At 34.7% G+C, this 22,539-nt stretch overlaps 1 protein-coding gene across 7 annotated transcripts in view; it reads right to left on the bottom strand.

Moving 5' to 3' along the window:
• The window catches only part of ODF2L (outer dense fiber of sperm tails 2 like), a 38,160-nt gene that overhangs the window by 7,701 nt on the left and 7,920 nt on the right, over window positions 1-22,539 (bottom strand). For 3 of the 7 annotated variants that reach the window (XM_047872013.1, XM_047872010.1, XM_047872007.1), the window contains 11 exons: window positions 21,526-21,658; window positions 20,751-20,876; window positions 19,012-19,071; window positions 18,816-18,887; window positions 17,959-18,075; window positions 14,201-14,386; window positions 11,616-11,725; window positions 10,061-10,196; window positions 4,846-4,956; window positions 2,729-2,833; window positions 286-444 (listed from right to left, as the gene is read on the bottom strand). In XM_047872013.1, coding sequence (XP_047727969.1) covers window positions 286-444; window positions 2,729-2,833; window positions 4,846-4,956; window positions 10,061-10,196; window positions 11,616-11,725; window positions 14,201-14,386; window positions 17,959-18,075; window positions 18,816-18,887; window positions 19,012-19,071; window positions 20,751-20,876; window positions 21,526-21,658 — 1,315 coding nt within the window. The remainder of the gene's footprint in view (window positions 1-285; window positions 445-2,728; window positions 2,834-4,845; window positions 4,957-10,060; window positions 10,197-11,615; window positions 11,726-14,200; window positions 14,387-17,958; window positions 18,076-18,815; window positions 18,888-19,011; window positions 19,072-20,750; window positions 20,877-21,525; window positions 21,659-22,539) is intronic. The other 4 variants (XM_047872008.1, XM_047872011.1, XM_047872009.1 and 1 more) reach the window with 4 other exon arrangements.

Below are 22,539 nucleotides of genomic sequence, written 5' to 3'. Positions count from 1 at the left end.
CATGCTATTACTGTGTTCTCAAATGTCTAAATACAGATTTATACAAATAAAATGAGCTATTTTAGTTACCAATTTTCCACGATAAAATACTATAAGAATAGGTTGCAAAATATTACAGCATCTGCAATAAACTGATAAATTGACTTAAATGGGAGTTAAAAAAAACAAAAAAGCAAAACAAATCAACCCCTGACATGAGTGCCCTCAACTGGTGAAATCACTCCAGAGTATTCCTTTAACGTATCTAGAAGACAGCAAAATGACAGCAAAATGACAGCCGGACACCTGGCCCTGAAGCTCCCTAACGGTGTGCACCTTGTCCGCAAATCTCTCCCTGTAGTGCTGCACACTCTCCTGACACTCGTGAAGCCTCCGCTCCGCCGCCGTCACCGAATCGCGGACGTGCTCTAACTCCTTCAGATGAGACTCCGTCTGGCCTCTCATCTGAGTTGGAGCATTAGGGAAATAAGTGCAAGGTCACACATTCAGCATTAATGTCTTCACTACCTTACATACTACATATGCTCGTAATACAATGAGTATTTTAGGTATAATGGTTTTAAACAAAATGATTCAACCAAATAAATACGAATAAACATGAACTTGGACTCTGCCAACTAAGAACCTAAAACTCAAAAGCGGGCTGCAATTTAGTTTGCAAAAAGTCTGTTGAGTAACTAATATAACACTGTATGTTAATTATACTGGGATTAAAATTTAAAAAGTAGTTGAAAATAAGTTTGTTGAGTAAATGCATATAATATTAGCCTGCAGGGAGAATGTTTAACATACTGAGGAAAGCAAACTTCCTGAATCCTGTAATTTATACTCAGGCATAGTTATTACTAGTAAAGCTAGTGTGGTAGTTTTCTACTACCCAGCCATCAGTCTAAAGTAATCGTCACTCTCTGTCATTCAGTCTTGTAACTCAGATCTTTTAGTCAGAACAGCCTTGCTGCACTCATCTTCGTTCAGGTTGGTGGGGTTTACTATATATTATTTCTAGTTAGCTAATGTCATCAGTACTCAGTAGACCGTAACTTCATCCTTAGTGTTACTATGAGCAAGTCTCCCTAATTTTATCTACATTCATCCCTTTGGCTAGTGCGGTACCTCACTGTGGCATTTTTGTGGAAATGTGACAAGAAGCAAACCTAAGAAATGCTTACATGGCTAATTAAGAAAAAATAACAAGACATATGGCATTTAGGATGTTTATAGGAAGGAAAAAACAAGAGCCAGACTCTGTCCCTGAGACAGGGAACACGTAGAGCTACGGTGCATCACCTGGCACTCTTGATCACAAAAGGTCAAGCAAGAACAAAGTGTACCTCTGGGTCCCCAAACATCTAAGAGCCCATGAGAAAACCATGAGAGTCAACAGTGAAAAGGAAAAATCTCATCTTAAAAAATGACTTTTCTAGGGGCACCTGGGTGGCTCAGTCAGTTAGTGTCTGACTCTTGATTTCGGCTCAGGTCATGATCTCACATTTCATGGGTTCAAGCCCCATGTCAGGCTCTGTGCCAACAGTGCACATCCTGCTTGGGATTCTCACTGTCTCTCTCTCTCTGCCCCTCCCCTCCTTGTGTTCCCTCTCTCTCTCAAAAGTAAATAAACTTAAAAAAAAAAATGAATGGAAATTTCTTAAAAAAAAAAAAAAAAAAGACTTCTGGTTTAATACCAGTTAGAAGACATTGTGACCTCGTGGTATCTGAAAATTACAGGCTTCTGCCCCATCAGCCTTTTGAACAGGTTTTTTTAATAGGCTTTTTATTTACAGTGCTGCTTAGCAAAAGAGACCTTTGCAGTGGTATGTCTCATGAGAAAAAGAGACCAGAACACATGAAATGCTAGACATGCTGCTAAAAATAGATGAAAAGTAATTCTAAGAAAGTAATCAGTTGCATGTTAGGTGGGCTATCTTTATCTCTGTTTAACCAGCAGAATGCCCACTCTGGCTGACCTCTTCTTCACACTCATGCCTCACTCAGACATCTCGATCCCAAATGTGGGGGCAACCCAGAGATAGTCACCTTATTATACTCAGTTGGAAGTGACTGGTAACATCCCATGATCTCTCCAGCTAGGAGTCAGTGTCCTAGGACTTCCACTGCTTCCTTACCAAAACAACATGACAAGACCCAAAGAGGGATGAGGTTTCATTTAAAAAGTTAAAAATATTCGCAAAAACATCCTAACTTGCCAACACTGGCCTTCCCCTCATTCTGTTGCAATGGGGTGACAACGGGAAATGATGCTGTTTTTTTAATATTATTTTTCCTCCAAATATTCTCTGCATTTACCAGAGAATATTTACTTTGCTTTTTAGACACAAAAGATTTAGTACCAGAAACAAAAAGGTGGGATTAAAAACGAGAGATATTCAAGTTTGCATATTTATGGTTGAGGAAACTGAGGGATTAAGTGATAACCATTTTTTTTTGAGCTATGTTAAGTCTGCTCTTGTATCAGAAAAATTAAACATTTATGCTGTTTTCAAAATATTAAGGAAAAAGTAAAAAGATAAAAAAAAAAACTCATACAAACATTTCAAGCCTGGAAGAAACATTATCTCTTTAGAAAACAAACTCCTACAGAGATTTAAGACAGATAATTCCTAGGTCTAAACTAGAGAAAACAACCACAATGAAAGAATAGGTATAGTACTCATAAAGTACAAAACATATGAATAAAATATTATTTTATTGCTTAAAACATCAAACTCACCTTCTCTAACTTTTTATTTTTGTTTTTTGTTATTAGGTTATTTTCATGGAGCAAATTTTCACATCTGCTTTTCACCATTTCAGCTGCTTCTTGCAACTTTTGTATCTGAAAATAGAGTAACATATTTTATTATTAAGACCACAATGTAAGGGCACCTGGGTGGCTCAGTCTGACTCTTTGTTTTCGGATCAGGTCATGATCTCAAGGTTCGTGAGTTTGAGCCCTGCATCAGGCTTTATGTTCATTGCATGGAGCCTACTTTGGATCTTCTGTCTCCCTCTTTCTGGCCCTCCCCTGATCATGATCTGTCTCTCAAAAATAAATAAATGTTAAAAAAAAAAAAAAAGACTATAATGTAAAATAAAAAGCAAATCATTATTTCCCTATCAATACCCTCAGTATCTTTATCTAATGTTATTCCTGCTTTAATATAAGAATAGATCAGTGCTCTATTCCAAACTACAATCCTTTTATGACTTATCTGTCTTTTCCCATCAATACTTCTAGTCTCTCCCCTTAAGACTGAATATTAGAGAGATCTATACTTGCAGGTCAGTGAACTTTAAGGAGAACTAAAAAAAATAATAAAAAAAAATCTGAAGACTAAGGAGTAATTGAAATATGCTGACATGTATGTCCACATGCATATTTATTTGGGAAGAGTCAGATTTATTACAACAAAATAAAATGCGTTTTTCTTTTTTTTTAAAAAAAAAGAACATTTGATCCAAACTATACCAATTATTTTACACTCCAAAATTTAAAAATGCTCAAAAAAAAAAAGAAAATCTAAGCACTTCATACAAAGCCCAGAGCCTAGAACATGCACAGTATTCTTGCTGAGCGATTAAGCCAAACACACAGCTGGAGGATACAGATGTCATTCTCCATAATGTGTCCCGCAGTCCACTATGGCCTCCATCTTACCTCTGGTCTGGTAAGCTCCACATGACTGCAATATATATTCTTTAAGTTTATTTTTATTTATTTTGAGAGAGAGAGAGTGCAGGGGAGGGGTAGACAGAGAGGGAGAGGGAGAGAATCCTAAGGAGGCTCCATGCTATCACCGTGCAGCTCAACACAGGACTTGAACTCATGAACTCTGAGATCATGATTTGAGCTGAAACCAAGAGTCAGAAACTCAACCAACTGAATCACCCAGGAGCCCCATGACTACAATATTCTAACTGGATGTCTCAACTTTATTTTCCCATCTAAACCATCCAGATGTACTTCCTTCCTACCTATCTACACAATGCCCTGCTTAAGCTTTTACCTTTAGTTCATTATTCTTTAATTAAAATGCTCTCTCATCCAGTAAAATCAAGCTCTTTATTGACTAGTCTGTTACCATTGTTCAAGGACCTGCATAAGTCCCATCTTCTCATACATATTTTCTTGAATACTACATTTCCAAAACATAAGGTTTTCTATAAATCGCCACTGAACACATGCTGTATTCCATATATATTTTCATATGTTCTTTTCCAGGTCTTTCATGTGACTAAATCAGAATTTTACTTTTTTTATTGGGAAAGAGGGAGTGCTGAGCTTTAATGACCCTAGAAGGGAGTCATTATTCTACATCAATACCATGACATATATAAGATGACAAATAAATATAACTAAGTTTAACAAGATTGTACCTAAGGTTTACATTACACCAATGTAATTAATTTTAAATTGACTTTTAATTTTTTTTAATGTTTATTTATTTTTGAGAGAGACAGAGCACGAGCATGGGAGGGGCAGAGAGAGAGAGGGAGACACAGAATCCAAAGCAGGCTCCAGGCTTTGAGCTGTCAGCACAGAGCCCGACACAGGGCTCGAACTCACAAACTATGAGAATATGACCTGAGCCAAAGCCGGGTACTTAACCGACTGAGCAACCCACGTGCCCCTAGATCTACTTTTAGGAATACCCAGTATATACACAGTCAATGTATGAATCAGGAATCAGCAGAATCATCTACTTATAAAAATATACGAGGCGTTAAGAAATAGATGGGACATATATTCTATCACAAAATAATAGCTCCACCTTAATTTAGATCATTAAAAATGCAGTGTTTTAAACTGTCTACAAAATTTAACATTAAAATGAATGCAATAGTCACCTGAGTTTTATATACTTCAATAAGGGCTTTCTGTTGTTTTTCTACTTCTTGCAATTCTAAGAGTTCATTTTCAACAGAAACAACCTCATCCTTCAAAGCAGCAAGAGTAGTCTAGCAAAGAATATATAAATAGATTTTATAAATCATTAGAATTCACTTATACTCTGGTGCTACAGGGTTATAAAAACATAACTCATTTATCAACAAAGTTAATAACATAATTATCTTTATTGCATAAAATTACCATTTAAATTTAAGAAGTTTAAAAAGCTAGTAATAATGAATAACTATAATAAGACTTATGTAAGACATATATTTTTAAAACTTTTAAAATTTCCTGACAAAGAAAGACTTGGAAAATAGAAAGACCATGTTCTTTGATGGGAAGACTCAATACTAGTGACATATCAGTTTTTTCAAAACAGTAACACTTTAAGTGTAATTTCAACCAAAAATACAACAGTTGGGAGGAGGGGGAATATAACAAAATTAATTTTAAAATTCATATGGAAAAATAAATGGGAAAGACTAATACAATTCTGAAAGAAATACTAAGGTAGAGAATCTCAGTACTTACTAGATATTAGGATGTATAAAGAACTAAAATTTTTAAGTTTACTGTGTGTGTATGTGTATGTAAATATACATATACATATATAGATAATATATATATATTTAATTTTAGAATTTAAAAGTCAATGGAAAAGACAAAGAAAAATACACCAAAATTATATTTAGTATATGATAAAGGTTGAATTTTTAAGTCAATGAGAAAAATGTGGATCACTAAATAATGGTAATAAGACAACTGTTTAATTATTAGAAAGAAAATAGATTAACTATTTAACTCCACCCAATATTATTTTTTGTATTTATTTTTACAAAATATATTTATATACTTACTTAAAATAAAGCTTTAAAATTTTTCACAGAAGATACAGCTAAAATTTTGATTTTAGGATAGCAAAACCCCTACTAAGCATAGAATCAAAAAAAGATATCAAGCATTCTAAGGGTTTGGGATTTTACCTTCCAAGTTTACAAGTTAGCCTGGAACAGTTTCATGGATGCTAGCAAAGGATGTGAGACTCCTGGGTCAGAGACACAAAACTTCATTGCAGCAATAGCAGTAGCCAGATGCCAGATTTGCGGTAGCTTCCTAAGCCCCAGCTCCCACGGGGCAACACTGTGAGGGCCAGATGACACTCACACCTTTCAGGGGAGGCACTACAGAGGCGCAGCCCTGAGTTTAGGGAACCCAGATCTCTCATAACAGGCAGTAAGCATGTCTGCCCTTTGGTAAGGAAAACATTGCTATCTCCAAGGATGTCCATTATACAAACATCCTTGAAAAGATAGTCTGGATCTCAAGCAGTCAGTCCTTTCTACTTGTAAGATATGCAGAAATGTGATAGACTCAACAGAAGCCATAAAAGAAAAAAAATATGTATACATACATATGTGTAAATGCATCTCCCTGAACCTCATTGCCCCCTCAAAAAATTTAAGAGGCAAAGAAAATGTAAAAGAGAATAACAAATTATGACAAAAGATTAATACCTGAGTTCTTACATGTTAATTGGAAAAAAGACCTAAAGGATAATGAGTAGGTAATTCATAAAGGCAGAAATGTAAATGACCAATAAATACATGAAAAAACATATTTACTGGTCATTAAAACATACTCTGGGCAGTGGATATTCTTCTATTAATGAAGAAAAGAAACAAAAAATCCCTTCCTTCATGGGGCTCACATACCCCATGTATAGAAAGACAAAAACAAGGGATAGATGAACGCAAAACAAGAACATGAAGTAAAACACACCCTACATGAACTGTGGATGGGCCAGGGAGGTCTCCAGGAGGGACTTTTGTGCAAAACTGAAAGTGTGGGTCTTTGAGGGGAGGGAATTCCCATAGAGCAAGGCAACGGTGGGAGAAGCCCTGGCCAGTCAGGGAAAAACTGTAAGAAGGTCAATGTGGCAGGAAGGGAGAAACCAAAGGGGATAGTGGAAAGATGAGGCCCGAGAAGTAATGGATAGCCAGGTGGAATAATGCTTTGTAGGTATTTATTAACCAGGTATCACTGGAGGGTTTGGGTGGAGCAGTGGCATGGTGCGACTTACATTTTTATGGGAACGACTCTACTGCTGCACTGTAATCTGAGTGCAGGTGCAAGGGTGGAAATAAAGAGGCGTTGGGAAGTCACTGTAACTGTGAGACATGCTGGTGGCTTAAACCAGGACAGTAGCAGTGGTGCTGGGGAGAGATGGTCAAATCCTAGATCTAGCTGTAGTAGATCTGCTGACAGACGGGAAGCAGATGGGAGAGAAAGGAGTCAAGGATGACACCAGGTAAAAGAAGGGTGATTGCTGTTACCTGAGATGAGGACAACTGTAGGATGAGCTATTTGGGGGAATACAGAAGCTCTATTTTTGTTGTTGTTGTTGTTGATTTTCCAGAGGGGTGGGGGGGATGGGCAGAGAGAGAGGGAAACAGAGGATCTGAAGCAGGTCCTGCACTGAAAGCAGACAGCCCGATGCAGGGCTCAAACTCACGAACTGTGACATCATGACCTGAGTGGAAGTCTGACACGTAAGGGCTGAGCCACCCAGGTGCCCCTACAGGAATTCTATTTTAAACATGCTAACTTTGAGACACCTATTAAATACCCAAGTGGAAATTTCAAGTAGGCAGTAGAATACTTGTCTGGAATTCGGGGGCAAGGTCTAGGCTAGAGATATAAATTTGAGAGCCCCCAGGATATACCTGGTACTTAAAGCCCCAGCACTAGATGAGATCATCTATCAAATTTGGAGAGATCTCTTTTAAAATTGTCTAGTACTGGAAAAAATATAGGGACCTAATTATGATGGGTAATTTGGAAATATATAACACCAACACTAAAAATGAGCCTTCCTTTTGACCATATAATTACAATTCTATCCTAAATGTATCCTAAGAAAACAGATATGCAAAAAGACTCCAGGAAACTGTCCACATTTTTATTTATAGCAGCAAAACACTGGAAGTGGTCCAAAATCCCCAAAACTATATGCTAAAATAGTAACTTTAGTTTCAGTTATGAGATCACAAGAGATTTTTAAATGTTTCCCTTTATGCGTTTCTGTTTTTCCAACTCTTTATAATGAACAAATAGAACTTATAACCATCCAAATAAACTCTTGCAATTTCAAGGGAAGAGGTCACTGGGTCTTGAAAGCAATATCAGCTCAATTTTTTTTTTCATTTGAAACATTAAATCTAAAATTATTCTGGTCACTAAAAGTAACAAAATACAACATCTAGGCAATTTTGCATTGCAAATAACATATGCCAAACACACCTAAACTTCTTTCCTTAAACAAAACCCAGAGAATAATCAATTAAACATACATGTTTGCAAATTATTCATAGGATGTAAGATGTAAATTTTAACCCAATGATTTTTATACCAGGAAATTTAAAATTAATTCCATTTACCACGTGATTAAAAATTAGATTCATAATGGATGAAATATTGATTATGCTAATCCTTTCTCTCCGAAGGCTATCAAGGAAATTAAGGAAATAAACATAATAAATAAAATTGTTTCCTCTTCCAAGAAAAAACATTTTAAACATTCATTCAATAAATATTGAGACCTCAGTGTATGTCACACCTTCCCTGGGCATTCTGGGCACACAAAGATGGGAGTTGATAAAGAGAGATTCATCCTAATTGAAAAGACTGTGGGGGAAGTAGCATTTGAGCTGAACTAAGGCAGTTCTGAGATATCACCAGGAAAAATAATTGCAAACTGGAAATACAGTAAAACTATAGGAATAGATAGAGGAAAACATGAATGAAATGCAGAAAATAATGAGTATTCATATTTGGCTAGAGCCCAGGGTAACCAGAAGACTATATTCCCCAGTCTCCCCTGCACCTAGTTGGGGCCATGTACCTGAATAAGTAGAAGGTAGAGTGGTACAGAACTTACAGGAATTCTCCCTGAGAAGAAGTGAAACAGGAGATGAAAAAAAGGGGGGGAAATAATTCATCTTTTCCCCCTTGCATCCTTCTGCTCAAAACTTGGCTATAATGACTGGCGCTTCAGCAGTCATTTTGGATCATGAGGGTCATAACCTAGGAATGGCAATGGGGGAGAGCTAAAAAGAGGCTAGGTTCTCTGATGCCATATCAGCTTTGAGCTGCCAACTCTGGCCTTCTTTTACATAAAGAGATTCTTTTCTGGTTCTATTTACTATCCTCCAAAAATTGTATAAAAAAACTGAAAAGGATGCCGTCATCTTTAATCAAGTCTCATCTGGTTACATGTATCTCTAATTGAGAACTCAAACGTTTTTTTCTCAGTATAAAAAAAACTTCTCCATTTTTCTCTGGTACACATACAAACCAATCACCCCTTGGATTTGATTAAGTTGGAAAATTCTTTCTGGTTATGAAGCAGCCAAGAACATACTTTCTGGTTTCAAACAAACCAGGCCTGAGGTTACATCCTATCGTAACCATGACACCTAGAAAAAAATCTTACACATTAAAGTTAATGTAATTTTGGATGATTCAACAGATAAAATTGGAGAACAAATAGTTTTTTAAAAAGTTGAAACAGTTGTTCAACCTCACAAGTCTTATTTAATATTGCTGAAAACAACTTTAACACATATCTGTGTATACAACTATAAACACAAATCTATACACAAGTATGTGTCTACATGTGTATGTACAGATATATAGAATATATATATATCTATGATATATATATAGAATATATCTATGATATATATAGAATATATATATATCTATGATATATATCTATGATATGAATATATAGTTTTATAAGTTGCATATTATAATGATACTCTAATACCCTGACAAACATAAAAGACAAAATGAGGGGCGCCTGGGTGGCGCAGTCGGTTAAGCGTCCAACTTCAGCCAGGTCACGATCTCGCGGTCCGTGAGTTCGAGCCCCGCGTCGGGCTCTGGGCTGATGGCTCAGAGCCTGGAGCCTGTTTCCGATTCTGTGTCTCCCTCTCTCTCTGCCCCTCCCCCGTTCATGCTCTGTCTCTCTCTGTCCCAAAAATAAAAATAAAATAATAAAGACAAAATGACATAACAGCACTATCCTAAGCATGCTGTTATTTCCAGCTACTTCTACTATGTTGTCATTAGACAATATATACACATACACACAGGAACACATATTACCTTTAATTTTGTATTCTCAAGATTCAGAGTTTCATTTTCATACTCAACTGAGTGAAGTTTTCTAAGAATTTCTTCACATGAATTTTTACCAACGTCTTCTACTTTCTTCAGGTCTTCCAAGAGATTAGTAATTTGCCTTTGTGAGATAAATGATATATTTCATAAAATTCACAGAAACTTTCATTTAAATAATGCTTTTTAAGTGTGCTTATGAAATTATTTTGGTAGGGTGCACTGTTTCAAAAGTTAATACAAGCCATGGACCAAGGTAAACAGGAAGCAGTTATCTATCAGGTTACTACCTGAGTAACACTGATTAGCAATTATTACCCATTGATGAAGCCAATGAGAAATTACACAACGTTCTCTTCACTATTCAATAAAATGTCTAAACTGTCATCCAAAGGTAGTCTGTCTGTCTCTCATTCACACACATGCACATACATATACACAATCTCAGGGACAAAGTTAAATAAAAGGCTCAAGTGAGGCAATACTTCACCTTTAGATGCAAATGATACATGCTAGTTTACAATGATAAAACTGAAGAGAACATACAGAAGATAAAACATTTAAAAACAGATAATCAGGGTTCATTATTGTTAATCAGTAATAAATTTGAATAAAAGATATGCATTTTGAATCACTGATTTTTCTTTGTTACATAATTCAGGCACTTAAAGGAACAACAACTTTTAGGACTTTGAAACCATTTATGTTTTTATTGTAAACTCCGTTATGTATTTTTATACATTCTTGCTCAGTAGAGAAATATTACTTCCATTTTAAGACAAAGCAGTGTTAACATTTACTGCAAATAATAGATGACACATACTCCAATACTAAATGTTAACCTACAAAGTTCAAAATGTGAACACCAATGCACTTTTTTTTAATGTTTATTTTATTTATTTTTGAGAAACAGAGAGAGAGCGTGCACAAGCAGAAAAGGGGCAGAAAGAGAAGGAGACAGAGAATCCTAAGCAGGCACTGCACTATCAGTACAGAGCCAGATGTGGAGCTCAAACTCCCAAACCATGAGATCATGACCTGAGCCAAAATCAAGTGTCAGACGCTTAACCGACTGAGCCACCCAGGCCCCCTAGCCAATGCACTTTTTAATGGGTAATCATTTTATTGCATTTTTGTAATAGAATAAGAAAAGTTTACAGAATTATAAATAGCAAGAATATCAAATCATACGGACAACCTTTACCACATGTAACCCAGAAGAACCAAAATGCAAACCACTTAAAAGAGGAAAGAACTAGGGGCACCTGGGTGGCGCAGTCGGTTAAGCGTCCGACTTCAGCCAGGTCACGATCTCGCGGTCCGTGAGTTCGAGCCCCGCGTCGGGCTCTGGGCTGATGGCTCAGAGCCTGGAGCCTGCTTCCGAATCTGTGTCTCCCTCTCTCTCTACCCCTCCCCCGTTCATGTTCTGTCTCTCTCTGTCCCAAAAATAATTAAAAACATTGAAAAAAAATTAAAAAAAAAAAAGAGGAAAGAACTAAAAACACTTATTAAACACTAAAGAGTTTCTAAATTTTTTTCTTACTTTTTCATTGTTTCAATCTGAACTTCCAATTCAGTTTTTTCTATTACAATTTTCTCATAATGACTTTTCCAGGCATTGGAAGCTGAAATTGTTTCGGACAGCTTGGCTTCCTAAAAAATACATCAAGTACTTATCTTGTAATTAAATAACACTTTGGTTTTGTGCAGAGCCCTAAACATAAATACAACATAAACAAGGAAATGCTCATCTTATAAAGGATGGAACTCTTGATACAGAAAATTTTAGAGTACAACTCCGAACATAGGAAGCTTTTAAAGTAAACGTTGATAGTATATTTAATTAGTATTGCTTTATATGCGCACAGTGGTAGTTCTAACACATTTTAAGGATGTTAATATAACTATTTTCAAACAATGTTTCATAATTAATGAGGATAATTTCCTTCCTATTTCCTGAACTTTCATTTTGCATTCTATGTATAGAAGATGTTGACAACCACATAAGCATCAGAGGAGAAAGAAGTCCTCAATGGTAAATACAGAAACTCTCTGCAATTTCACAATTCCACAGCATTTAGTAATGCTTATTATGGATAAATAAATGCCTTATTTCTCATTGCTATGATGATGTCAAGCTGTTTTGTAGAGGTCACTCCCATTGGCCTTCAGATACTGTTACTGTTAGCAAAGAGATGAAAATTATAGTGATGGCTTTATCCATTTTGAATGTGAGCTCCCAGACGTAGATTTTTGTCTGTTTCATTCATTGCTAGGGCCTTGAATAGGGCCTGCCATAAAGAAGACTCTCAATAAATAGCTGTCAAATGAATCTACCCTTTACAAACCCACCTAGTGAGCTACAGTCTTTGTGCCCCTTGCCCACATTCTATAGAACAAACTCAATAGGAAGACAACAGCGCCAATAATTATTAATCAGAAGATCCAGAAGAAGCAATGATAGCCACTGATATTTATTGGGGGCTTTTTTCCTTACTTCCATCATTCAACTACTTTTTTGGCTTACGCTTTTTTTATAGTAATATTGTTGATACACTGAATAAAGCCTAGTATTCTGCTTTCATATTTTATGTAAAAAGAATTTTAGGTTGCACTATGAAGTTTAAGTTGGACTGTGTGTGTGTGTGTGTGTGTGTGTGTGAAGTGTAAGTTGGATAATATTCTATAACATAAAGATTCTTAGAAATTGTACCCGTAAAATAAATGCTATGAAGAAAATTTAAGACATGATACGATAGTTGGGGGACTACTTTAAACAGAGTGGTCAAGGAAGGCCCCTCTGAAGAGATGTCAATTACAAAGATAACTGAATGATTAAAAAAAGAACCAGCTATTGTGAACCCGAGAAGAACATTACAGCCAGAGATAACAGCAAACAACAAATCTCTATGCATTAGAGGAATAGAAAGTAGGCCAATATGGCAAAAAATGTAGGACCACCAGGCAGTGTGCTTTGACATGTATTTTCTCACTTATTCCTCCCTACGGTGATATGAGATAATAATATTGCCCATCTCCTATTTTATAGTTAAGGAAACGGAAGGTTAGAGAGGTTGGGTGCCTTACCCAAAGTCACAAGGTTCACAAGTGGAAGAGCCCTCCTATACTGTGATCTGGAGCAGGAGCGACATGATGCTATTTAAATAGGAAAACCCCGAGGATGTGAAGGGCTTGATTGGCTTTCACCACTCAATAACACTTCAGGTATTCAACTAAGTCTTATAACCTTCTGGATTTTGAACTTATTCCTCAATTCTTTTTGTCTAGATAAATTCTTCTGAATGTAGATCATCTTAAATGTTAACACCTGAGCTTATAAAATATTAAGCTGCTTTGTTTACACAGAGTTTATACAAGTCTGCTTTCAATTCTAAAAGATCCTAATGCTATAAGCCTTAACATAAGTTCTTACGAGGTCCAATACCAGTGAGACTTTAAAAAGAGTAAATATTTTATTAACTGCTAATTGAAGAAATATAATAATTCATCAAAAACAACAAAGTACGAAGTCCAATTTTCAACTTTGTACTACACCCAAAGATAACTTTCACATGGTGTGTTTACGTCAACAAATGGTTTTAAGTGCATTACAGAGTTCAAATGAAGTGAATTGCTGAATACAGTCATATGGTTTAATAACATAAATCAGCATTTCCCAAACTGGTGTTCCTTAGAACCCATTCCAAGAGTTGTTTTGTGGGTAAAACAAGAGTTCTGTGGTTAATAAGTGGTGAGAAACTATGAGTTCAATACTCCTCGTTATTGTTTTACTTTACTGAAGGCCTACTCAGGGCCTTTAATATGCTAATGTATACTGTCCGCTTCCAAGGGGGAATATGTATGAAGCATTACCCTTAATTTGCATTAGATGCTTTGGGACACATTTAATATATCCTTTAATAAAGTTCCCAAGGAAAGACTGATAAATTTCAATATGAAAATGTCACATTTTATATAATCTTTCAAAATAAAGACTAAAACAACAGAGTAAAGTTTTTCTAGTGTCAGTAGCATTAAGAGAAGAATAAGATTTATATTAAGCATTATGACATTAACTACATAAACTAAGTACATAGGACAGTAAACAAAGAATGTATATATACTTACCCGATCTCTAATTTGGGAAGTAAGGTTTTCCATGTCTCCAGTAAAGTGTTTAAGCCTTTGTTTGTAAATTTTAGACGCCTTTTTTAGAGCTATAGTTTTTTGCCTACTTGATTCTTTCATTGCTACAGCTTCATGCTTATTCTTTCTCAGTTCTAAGTTCCATTCAGTTATCTTGGTTTCTAAGCTCTAAAAAAATATATATTAGTAATATTTAAATTATTTTGGAACTCGATCTTTATGTAACATTATAAACATATATAATCTTCCATGGATTTTATCAAAAGGATTAATCATAGGATTAATAACAAGCATAACAGTAAAGAAAGGTAGTTTTACCATTGTTTATTTGTAACCAGTTGTAGAATGATAATTTAAAATATATAAGCCTACAGAAAACTAATCCTATTCTTATTAAAGGTACTAATATTGGTGATTATGGCACAAGCATTTTCTTAAAACTTTCGTAACTAACTAGAACTTTCAAAAATTTCACATCTAGAATATTATACATAGTACTAATTATGAAAATCAAAAAAACATAATTGAGCTGGAGACAATTCAAACAAGATACACAAAGCTTAAAGGAATCAGTAGCTCCCTACACACATTAGGACTCTTTAGTTGCAATGATAAAGGCTTAAAGGACATATGATCAAAATCCACAGACCACAAAAGATACAGATGAGATAAGCACAGGCTTACTTAGCAAATTTTAATTTACTAGAATTAGGGGGAATGCCTTGACACTTCAAAGAATTACATCAAGGGCAATAAAAGCGTTCCTTTATCTAGTAACTTTGTGGGAGTTATTAATCCAAGACTAAAGAGGCTTAGAAAGGTAAATAACTATCAGATCCATAAGAATTAGTAAGAGTAAAAAGACATCTGAGGGGCTGAGGGATGTGTTTCTGTCCATTGACTTTAATGGTGTTAATTGGCATCACAGTTTCCTTACATATCTCTTGGTGGCATAACTAGAGACAGAATATTAGGATGGATGGATGATGGATACGATTTAGTATAACTCTCATGCTTTTATTTCAAATTATTTTAAGACTTTGTATTTAAAGTATTTGAATACTAAATATCTAAGAATTTAGAGACTTAAGATTTTAATACTTTGACATTTTTTCAAAGTTGCATAATACTGAAAAAATAGTTAAATTATTACAGAATTTAGGTTTCAGTGTAACATGTTTTGGACAATCATTTTAATAAAAAAAAATCAAAGGAGTCACAGTAAAAGACTGGGTTTTCTATTCAACTCCATGATCAATAAAAACTATGCTTAACTTCCACTAAAATTGAGATTAAGAAGTACAACTTGGGGTGCCTGTGTGGCTCAGTCAGTTAAGCATCTAACTTCGGCTCAGGTCATGATCTCACGGTTCATGGGTTTGAGCCTCATGTCGGGCTCTGTGCTGCCAGCTCGGAGCCTGGAGCCTGCTTCAGATTCTGTGTGTGTGTGTCTCTCTCTCTGCCCCTCTCCCCCGGCTCACGGTCTGTCTCTCTTTCTCAAAAATAAATTAAAAATTAAAACAAAATAATAATAAATAAATAAATACATCTTAAATAAGATTTAAAGACTTGTTTTCTTTGAAAAGTGAACTAGGTAGATTATGAAAAGTAGCAAAACACTCTTAAACAGTCTTTAGAAATGTATTTAAACTAAAAACAAAAAAATCCCATGAAATGTTTTCATAAGTAGTTGGAGGAAAACAAGAATAAAAGCAGTCCAAGTCTACTGAAGACTCCACAGGAAATACAGCTGTCTTCCTCTAAGAAACCACAGGGTGTCACCATCACACCACAAATAATTGCTACACTTTCAGTAGTAAACCATTTTCAACACCAAAGGTGAATTTTTTTTTTTTTTTTTGGAATAAGGTTCTAGCCAGGACATTCTCACTAGACTTATCCTATCTCACATTTGATCACTATTAGGGAGTATACCAAACTACCAAATTATTTTTATAGTTTCAAAATAAATAACTCCTCACAGTCTTTTGACAAATGAACAGAAACATAAAGTCAACTACTTGTCTTTCCCTATTTCCAAAGTAGTATACATGCTGCACATTATAAAGATAATTATTCTGTGTCTTATAAATTGTGAAAATATTCTATATCTAATTGTTATATAAAGATCCAGAAAGAACTGGGTTCAAAGTATCTTTGGGATAGTTCTCACAGAACTAAAATACAATTAAAAAATTTTTTAAAGACCTACATAACAAACTGACTCAACTGAGTCAAAACTAAAATACTAAATAACTGAAATTTATGTTACCAAAGTGAGCTCATTATCTTTGAATTCGAAAAAGAACCTTGTGAAACCTAATGGAAGAATTCAACTCTGATCCCCCAATTAATGCCTTAAATTCCAAAACTGTGTTAGAGGAAATGTAGAAAAATCAGTAACCTAATGCAACCTCTTTTAATTATTTCTAAACAGCGGTATTTTTGTAAAGGAATTTAAACTCAGAGTATTGAGAGAATGTCACAGCAAAATCTTAAGATTTTAGTCTTATATTCGCTCTCTAAATTATCATATAAAAATTGCTAACATTAACTTTAAAAAATCATTTAATATTCCATTTTTAAATTGAAGAAACATATTTTCAAAAACTTCCCCAACTGCTCTTTGAGGACCGAATTAAAACTTGTGAGATAAAGTGTGATAGATGCTTATCTGAGGTGTCAGACCACATGCATGCTATTGTAAATACCATAACAGAGGAAGGCAATATCAACTGCCGCTCATCTGGGATGCCCTAGAACACCACGCAAAGGACAAAGGGGATCCATGTGGGAAAGTGCTCAAAAGAACATGTAGGAGGACAAAGGACAAAATTCGCATTCCGCATAAGCCTGCTTAATGTCCCTTTACTGGGCAAAAGCTTTTCCTCCTTGAAGAAAAAAACCCCAAAACATCCCAAGTGAAGTCTTGAAACATGCCACAAGTTGCAAACACCTGCAAAAGCAAACAAATTTAACACAGATGTGCTCACATTCAATACGGGCTATCTTTGCACACTTTCCTGAAAATGAGAACACTGTGTCTTTTCCTTCAGCAAAAAATAATGACAATAGATCCAGTTAGCTTGTGTCATATCACAGAACCTCAAATTCTTCTTTCAAAATGCCTGTGAGGTTTCCAAAAGAATATTTAAACCAGAAACTGAGTTTAAACCAAAAAGTTCCCCTTGATTACACTGCTAAAAAACTGCATAACAAGAATGCTACTCAGTTTTCTAAATACCAAAGCTGGGTCAACTGATTTTAAAGTTGTTGCCATTAATGACAAAAACAAAAATAATAAACGTTTACTGACTGCCTACTAATGTGAGAGTATATATTTATGTGTGGATGTAGAAAATAGATAGAATTCTATATACCAAAACATTAACAATGGTTTGGGTATTTTTAAGTTATTTTAATTTTCTCCTTTGTATATTACAAATTTTCCACAATAAACATAAATTAACTATATAATGGGAAAGATTTTTAAAGATATTCAAGCTCTAGAAATCCTTCCTAGACTGGTACTAAAGAGAGAGAGCATTTTTATATTGGGATTTGGAATCACATCTTTGGATGAGCCATAAATCTTAAGATTTGCCTCAAATATGTATTTCCCATGGCAACACTTAGATTGAATTTTTCCCAAACCACCAAATTCCAGAACTAAGGAAAGGCTTTATAGTTGTTCATTAATTTTATCACTTAAACTATAAAAGTGAATGAATATTTATAACCTTTATATATTCTTTTAATTTATCATTCTCTGCTTCCTTTTTACGAATTTGGAGCTGTAGTCGTTCATGTACTACTTTTACTGATTGTGAAAAACGGTTTGCTTTCAAAGCATTTGCCTATAACAGAGAAAACAAACAAAAAAAAATGTGTTACTTCTCAAAAATCTTTAACTTTATCCATGCTTAGACATGATCTAAAAAGTTAATAAAAAGCAAAGTACCACTGTAAATTAACCCTGATCTCCCCCATTATAAATATATTTTATATAAACTATGGGGCTATTTAATCCTCCCCCCTTTTATTTAATGGTTCCTGATAATCTCCTTTTGAAAAGTCCTATCTATCCTACGTAAATTATATCTAAAATGCTTCTACAGGGGCACCTGGGTGGCTCAGTTGGTTAAGCGTCCGACTCTTGATTTCGGCTCAGGTCATGACCTTATAGTTGTGAGATCAAGCCCCATATTGAGATCAAGCTTCACATTGAGAGTTGAGAGTGGAGCTTCCTTCAGATTCTCTCTCTCTCAAAATAAACAAACATTTAAAACTAAATAAATAAAATGCTCCTACAAACACCAAAATTCCTCAGTTTATACTAAAATTGAAATACAATACAAATTTATGCATAGTTCCTAATATATAGTGATTTATGCCAATTAATCTGACCTAAGTATCATAAAAATCTTTAAAAAAGAAACTGAAAAAAAAAGATATTTCATAAAAACTTGTAAAATATCCAAATAATCTAAAAACATTTCTGGGTCTATTTTTGAGGATATGGTCGCCAGAATGGAAAGAGGGAAAAGAGGGAGTCAATACTGAGAAAAATGATAAATTAAGCTCAGAATCTGCTTACCTTTTCATTCTGAAACAAACAAGAAAGTTCTTGAATATAGGTCTCCTTTTCAAGTAGCTTCTTCTTAAGATTCTTCAGCAAATATAATGTAAGAGTTAGAAATATCACAATTTGGATAATGTTGACTAATTTTAAAAAAACAAGCAGCACATACATAAAAAATGCCAGAGTAGACACAAAGTGTAAAAAGACTTACAGTATTTTCATTTTCATTATCAGTTAGCTTCTCTAACATGCTGGATAAACTGTCCTCTACCTATAAAAAAAAAATATATTATAAATCAGTGCTCACAAACATATTTCTCTACATATAAAAGTACAAAGAAGAATAAGCATCACTAAAGAAATTAATATGGGCAACTTTTATGCACAGTTTAGATTTTTTAAAAGGTCATCAGATGGATTTTTGCCTGAGTGTTCCAAATCATTTTGTGTCCACAATTTATGAAATTAATTATATACCTAATTTCTAAATAACACCTCAGACAGTAGAAGCCAATGACATAAAAACCACAAAAATCTGGGGTGCCTGGGTGGTTCAGTCAGTTAAGTCTCCAACTTCAGCTCAGGTTATGATCTCACTGTGGGTTCAAGCCCCGTGTCAGGCTCTGTGCTGACAGCTCAGAGCCTGGAGCCTGCTTCGGATTCTGTGTCTCCCTCTCTCTCTCTGCCCCTCCCCTGCTCACACTCTGTCTCTCTCTCTCAAAGAAATAAACATTTTTTAAAAATCTTATACACAAAGACACTCATGGTGCTGTTTACAAATAGGTTAAAAAATATCAGCAAACTTAATTCTATCAAGAATTTTTTTTTAAAGAATTACAGCACATCAGTAAAAGAATTCTAAGTAGACATTTTAAATGAGAACATAGGAAAATGTTTATTTATTTTAAGGGTCATATTCCTGCTTGAGAAGGTAAAAAAGCTATGAATTTCTTTCACCCAAAGACACTTATACCATGTACAAATAATGCAAAATTGTACACATACTTTCAGAGGGCTCATGGACTGCATAGAGCCCACTCTTGGACTCTGTAAAGGTACACAGTGGATTGCCTGGCATACAAATATTTTCATTTCTGTTGGGTATATACCACTTGTAAGTGAATGTTCACAGCAGTTTTATGCATTACAGCCAAAAAGCAGAAGCAACCCAAACGTCCATTAATCGAGAAACAGACAAATAAAAATGGTATAGCCATACAATGAAATATTATTCAGCAATAAAAAGGAAGCGCTGACATGTGCTACAACATGGGTGAACCTTGAAGACTGTATTAAATGAAAGGCAGTTATGAACAACCACATATTATAGGCTTCTATTTATGTGAAATGTCCAGAATCAGTAAATTCATAAAAACAGAAAGTAGCTATTAGGGTAAGGAGGGGCTGGTGGGGGTGGGAGATAGACGTGGTGATGAAAACGCTCTCACAGTGTGGTAACTGCTACACAATTCTGTGAATACACTACAAATCACTGAATTGTACACTTTAAAAGGGTGAACTGTATGGTATGTGAATTATCTCTCAGCAAACTGTTACCCTCAAAAAATAAAAGAATATATAAACACAGTGGTACAAAGTAGCTTAAATTCTAAGAAAATTTTACTGTAATCAGCTGAAATGAAATATAACAAGTGAAAAATTTTGAGATAGAAGATACAAGATATTTTCTATAAAAACATGCTGCTTTCATGTAGAACAATTTGTGAAATACTAAGAGTCAGGGTTAGTTTAATGATTGCCATTTCAAACAAAAATGCAGGAATTCTTTCCATTTCAAATATACCAAATTTGAAGTTTCAAATCCTAAAACAAGTATTTAGGATATAGGCCAATGAAAAGTATGCTCATAATTTAATTTCTACAGTTTCAGAAATAGTAAACCCATCAAGTGAGAAACAAATCTATTAAATTAGTGCTTAGGGTCCTTACTTGTTGGTATTCTGTCTTTCTAAGAAGATGTTCTAAAGCTTGTTTTACATGTTTAAAAGTGTCTAATTCTTTTGTTAATTTTTCCTTCTGTTTAGCAATCTTCAAATTGAATGCAAAAAGATTAGCCTGACAAAATATAAGAACCGCATACACATTTTAAGATACAGTATTAAGACACTCTAAAATACAATGTTGCTATTATCAAATAATAGTTTTTTCTAGTAACAAAATCATTTTTGCACATAGTAAATTTTTCCAAGTTTATTAATAGTAAATAGGATTGTACATCATACATTAAAGTAATGAAATCAAAATAGGGCTTAAGCCCTAAAGTATTTCAGGCATTTATTTTAATAAAACTAATAGAATACAGTCTATTTTTTGTCTCTAATTCACAATTTAGTACACTGAAATTAGAGAATACAGGTTTCTATTCCCTATAACACTATAGAAAACAGATCTGTTCATCTCTCAGAATATTTTAGTTTACATTCACTCTTGGAAAAGTTGACTCTCTAGTTCAAATTCAGGTAAGTCAAGCACCAAGGTATACATTTTCTAGCTTAGCTTCTTATCAAAGGCGTGCCTGAATTATCTTTGAAGGAAAGAATTGCAGTTAATGACATAGGAATAAAGAAGAATGATAAACCTGCAATTTTTTATATCAAATACCAGCATATGAGCATAACTACGTTAATAAGGGACCACAGGTAATGCATTCTGAGTATTATGCTAGCTTTCCATTTTATAAGATGTTCACAAGTCAAGTACTCACATTCTCAAAACTAATCTCTTCATCGGTATCCTTAAATAATGGCAAAAATAATTCTACAGAACAGGTTGCCAATTCAGCTTCCTTAAATGTTGCTTCCAGTTCAGTCTTTTCATTTAGGATGTCCTGCTTTCCACTAGATGTGTACAAATAAAATTTAAGTTAAATCTGTCACATATTTATGCAAATATAGCACAGCTTGACTAAATATTACAGTTCTACAAACTGCTCTCCAAAATGTAACAGTAAATTGTCACTCAAAATGTATGGAATTTTTCCTATACTCCCCTATTTTTCTATACCTAATATACACAGTTTTTAAAACACTGAGATATGTGAAACACAAAACCACCAACAGCAATGTTTCACTGTGCTACCTGATAATTATTGAACATCTCTTTTCTAGTTTGTAAAATGACTTGCGAGAATGTGTATGTCTTTTTTACTTCCCTTCCTTCTCCCTACTCTAAACCCAAAAGATGTGCTTTACTCCCAAACTGTTTCTTTTAATTTACTGTTCAAAAAAAAAAAAAACTCCAAAGAGTAAATAAGGTAACCAAATGAAACACAAAAAAACTGAGCTCTCCAGATCTCAAAAACTCCTTCACACTTGACTTTATAAAGATCACCATTCAAAACAAAACTGTTAACATTTGCCTTCTTGATTGCATAGGTATTACTGTGCATCACTGTAAGAAACGTTTCTTTGGTCACATTTTACACCCTGAAATCAGGATGCTTCTTGTAATCTTTGTTAGTCGAGAGGCAGTCCTGAGCAGTCTTTCCTGCACATGCCCAGAACTTACAGAATAGATGGCCAGTGCTTTCAAGAACACATGCCAGAGATGGGATGCATACTTTTTAACCCCTAAGAATGCAGGGTCATAGAGGGATTGAAGGAGCTGGTGAAGCAAGAATGCTTAGCAACATTCCAGAAGCAAGACTCCAATACAGGCTTGCTAGATAGCATAATTAAGAGCCCAACACCAATAAATTTTATTTCAGTTAAAGATGCTC

The sequence above is a fragment of the Prionailurus viverrinus genome, chromosome C1, assembly GCF_022837055.1.
Source record: "Prionailurus viverrinus isolate Anna chromosome C1, UM_Priviv_1.0, whole genome shotgun sequence".
In the NCBI taxonomy this organism is placed as follows: Eukaryota; Metazoa; Chordata; class Mammalia; order Carnivora; family Felidae; genus Prionailurus; species Prionailurus viverrinus.
This window is presented reverse-complemented; position numbering and strand designations above follow the sequence as displayed.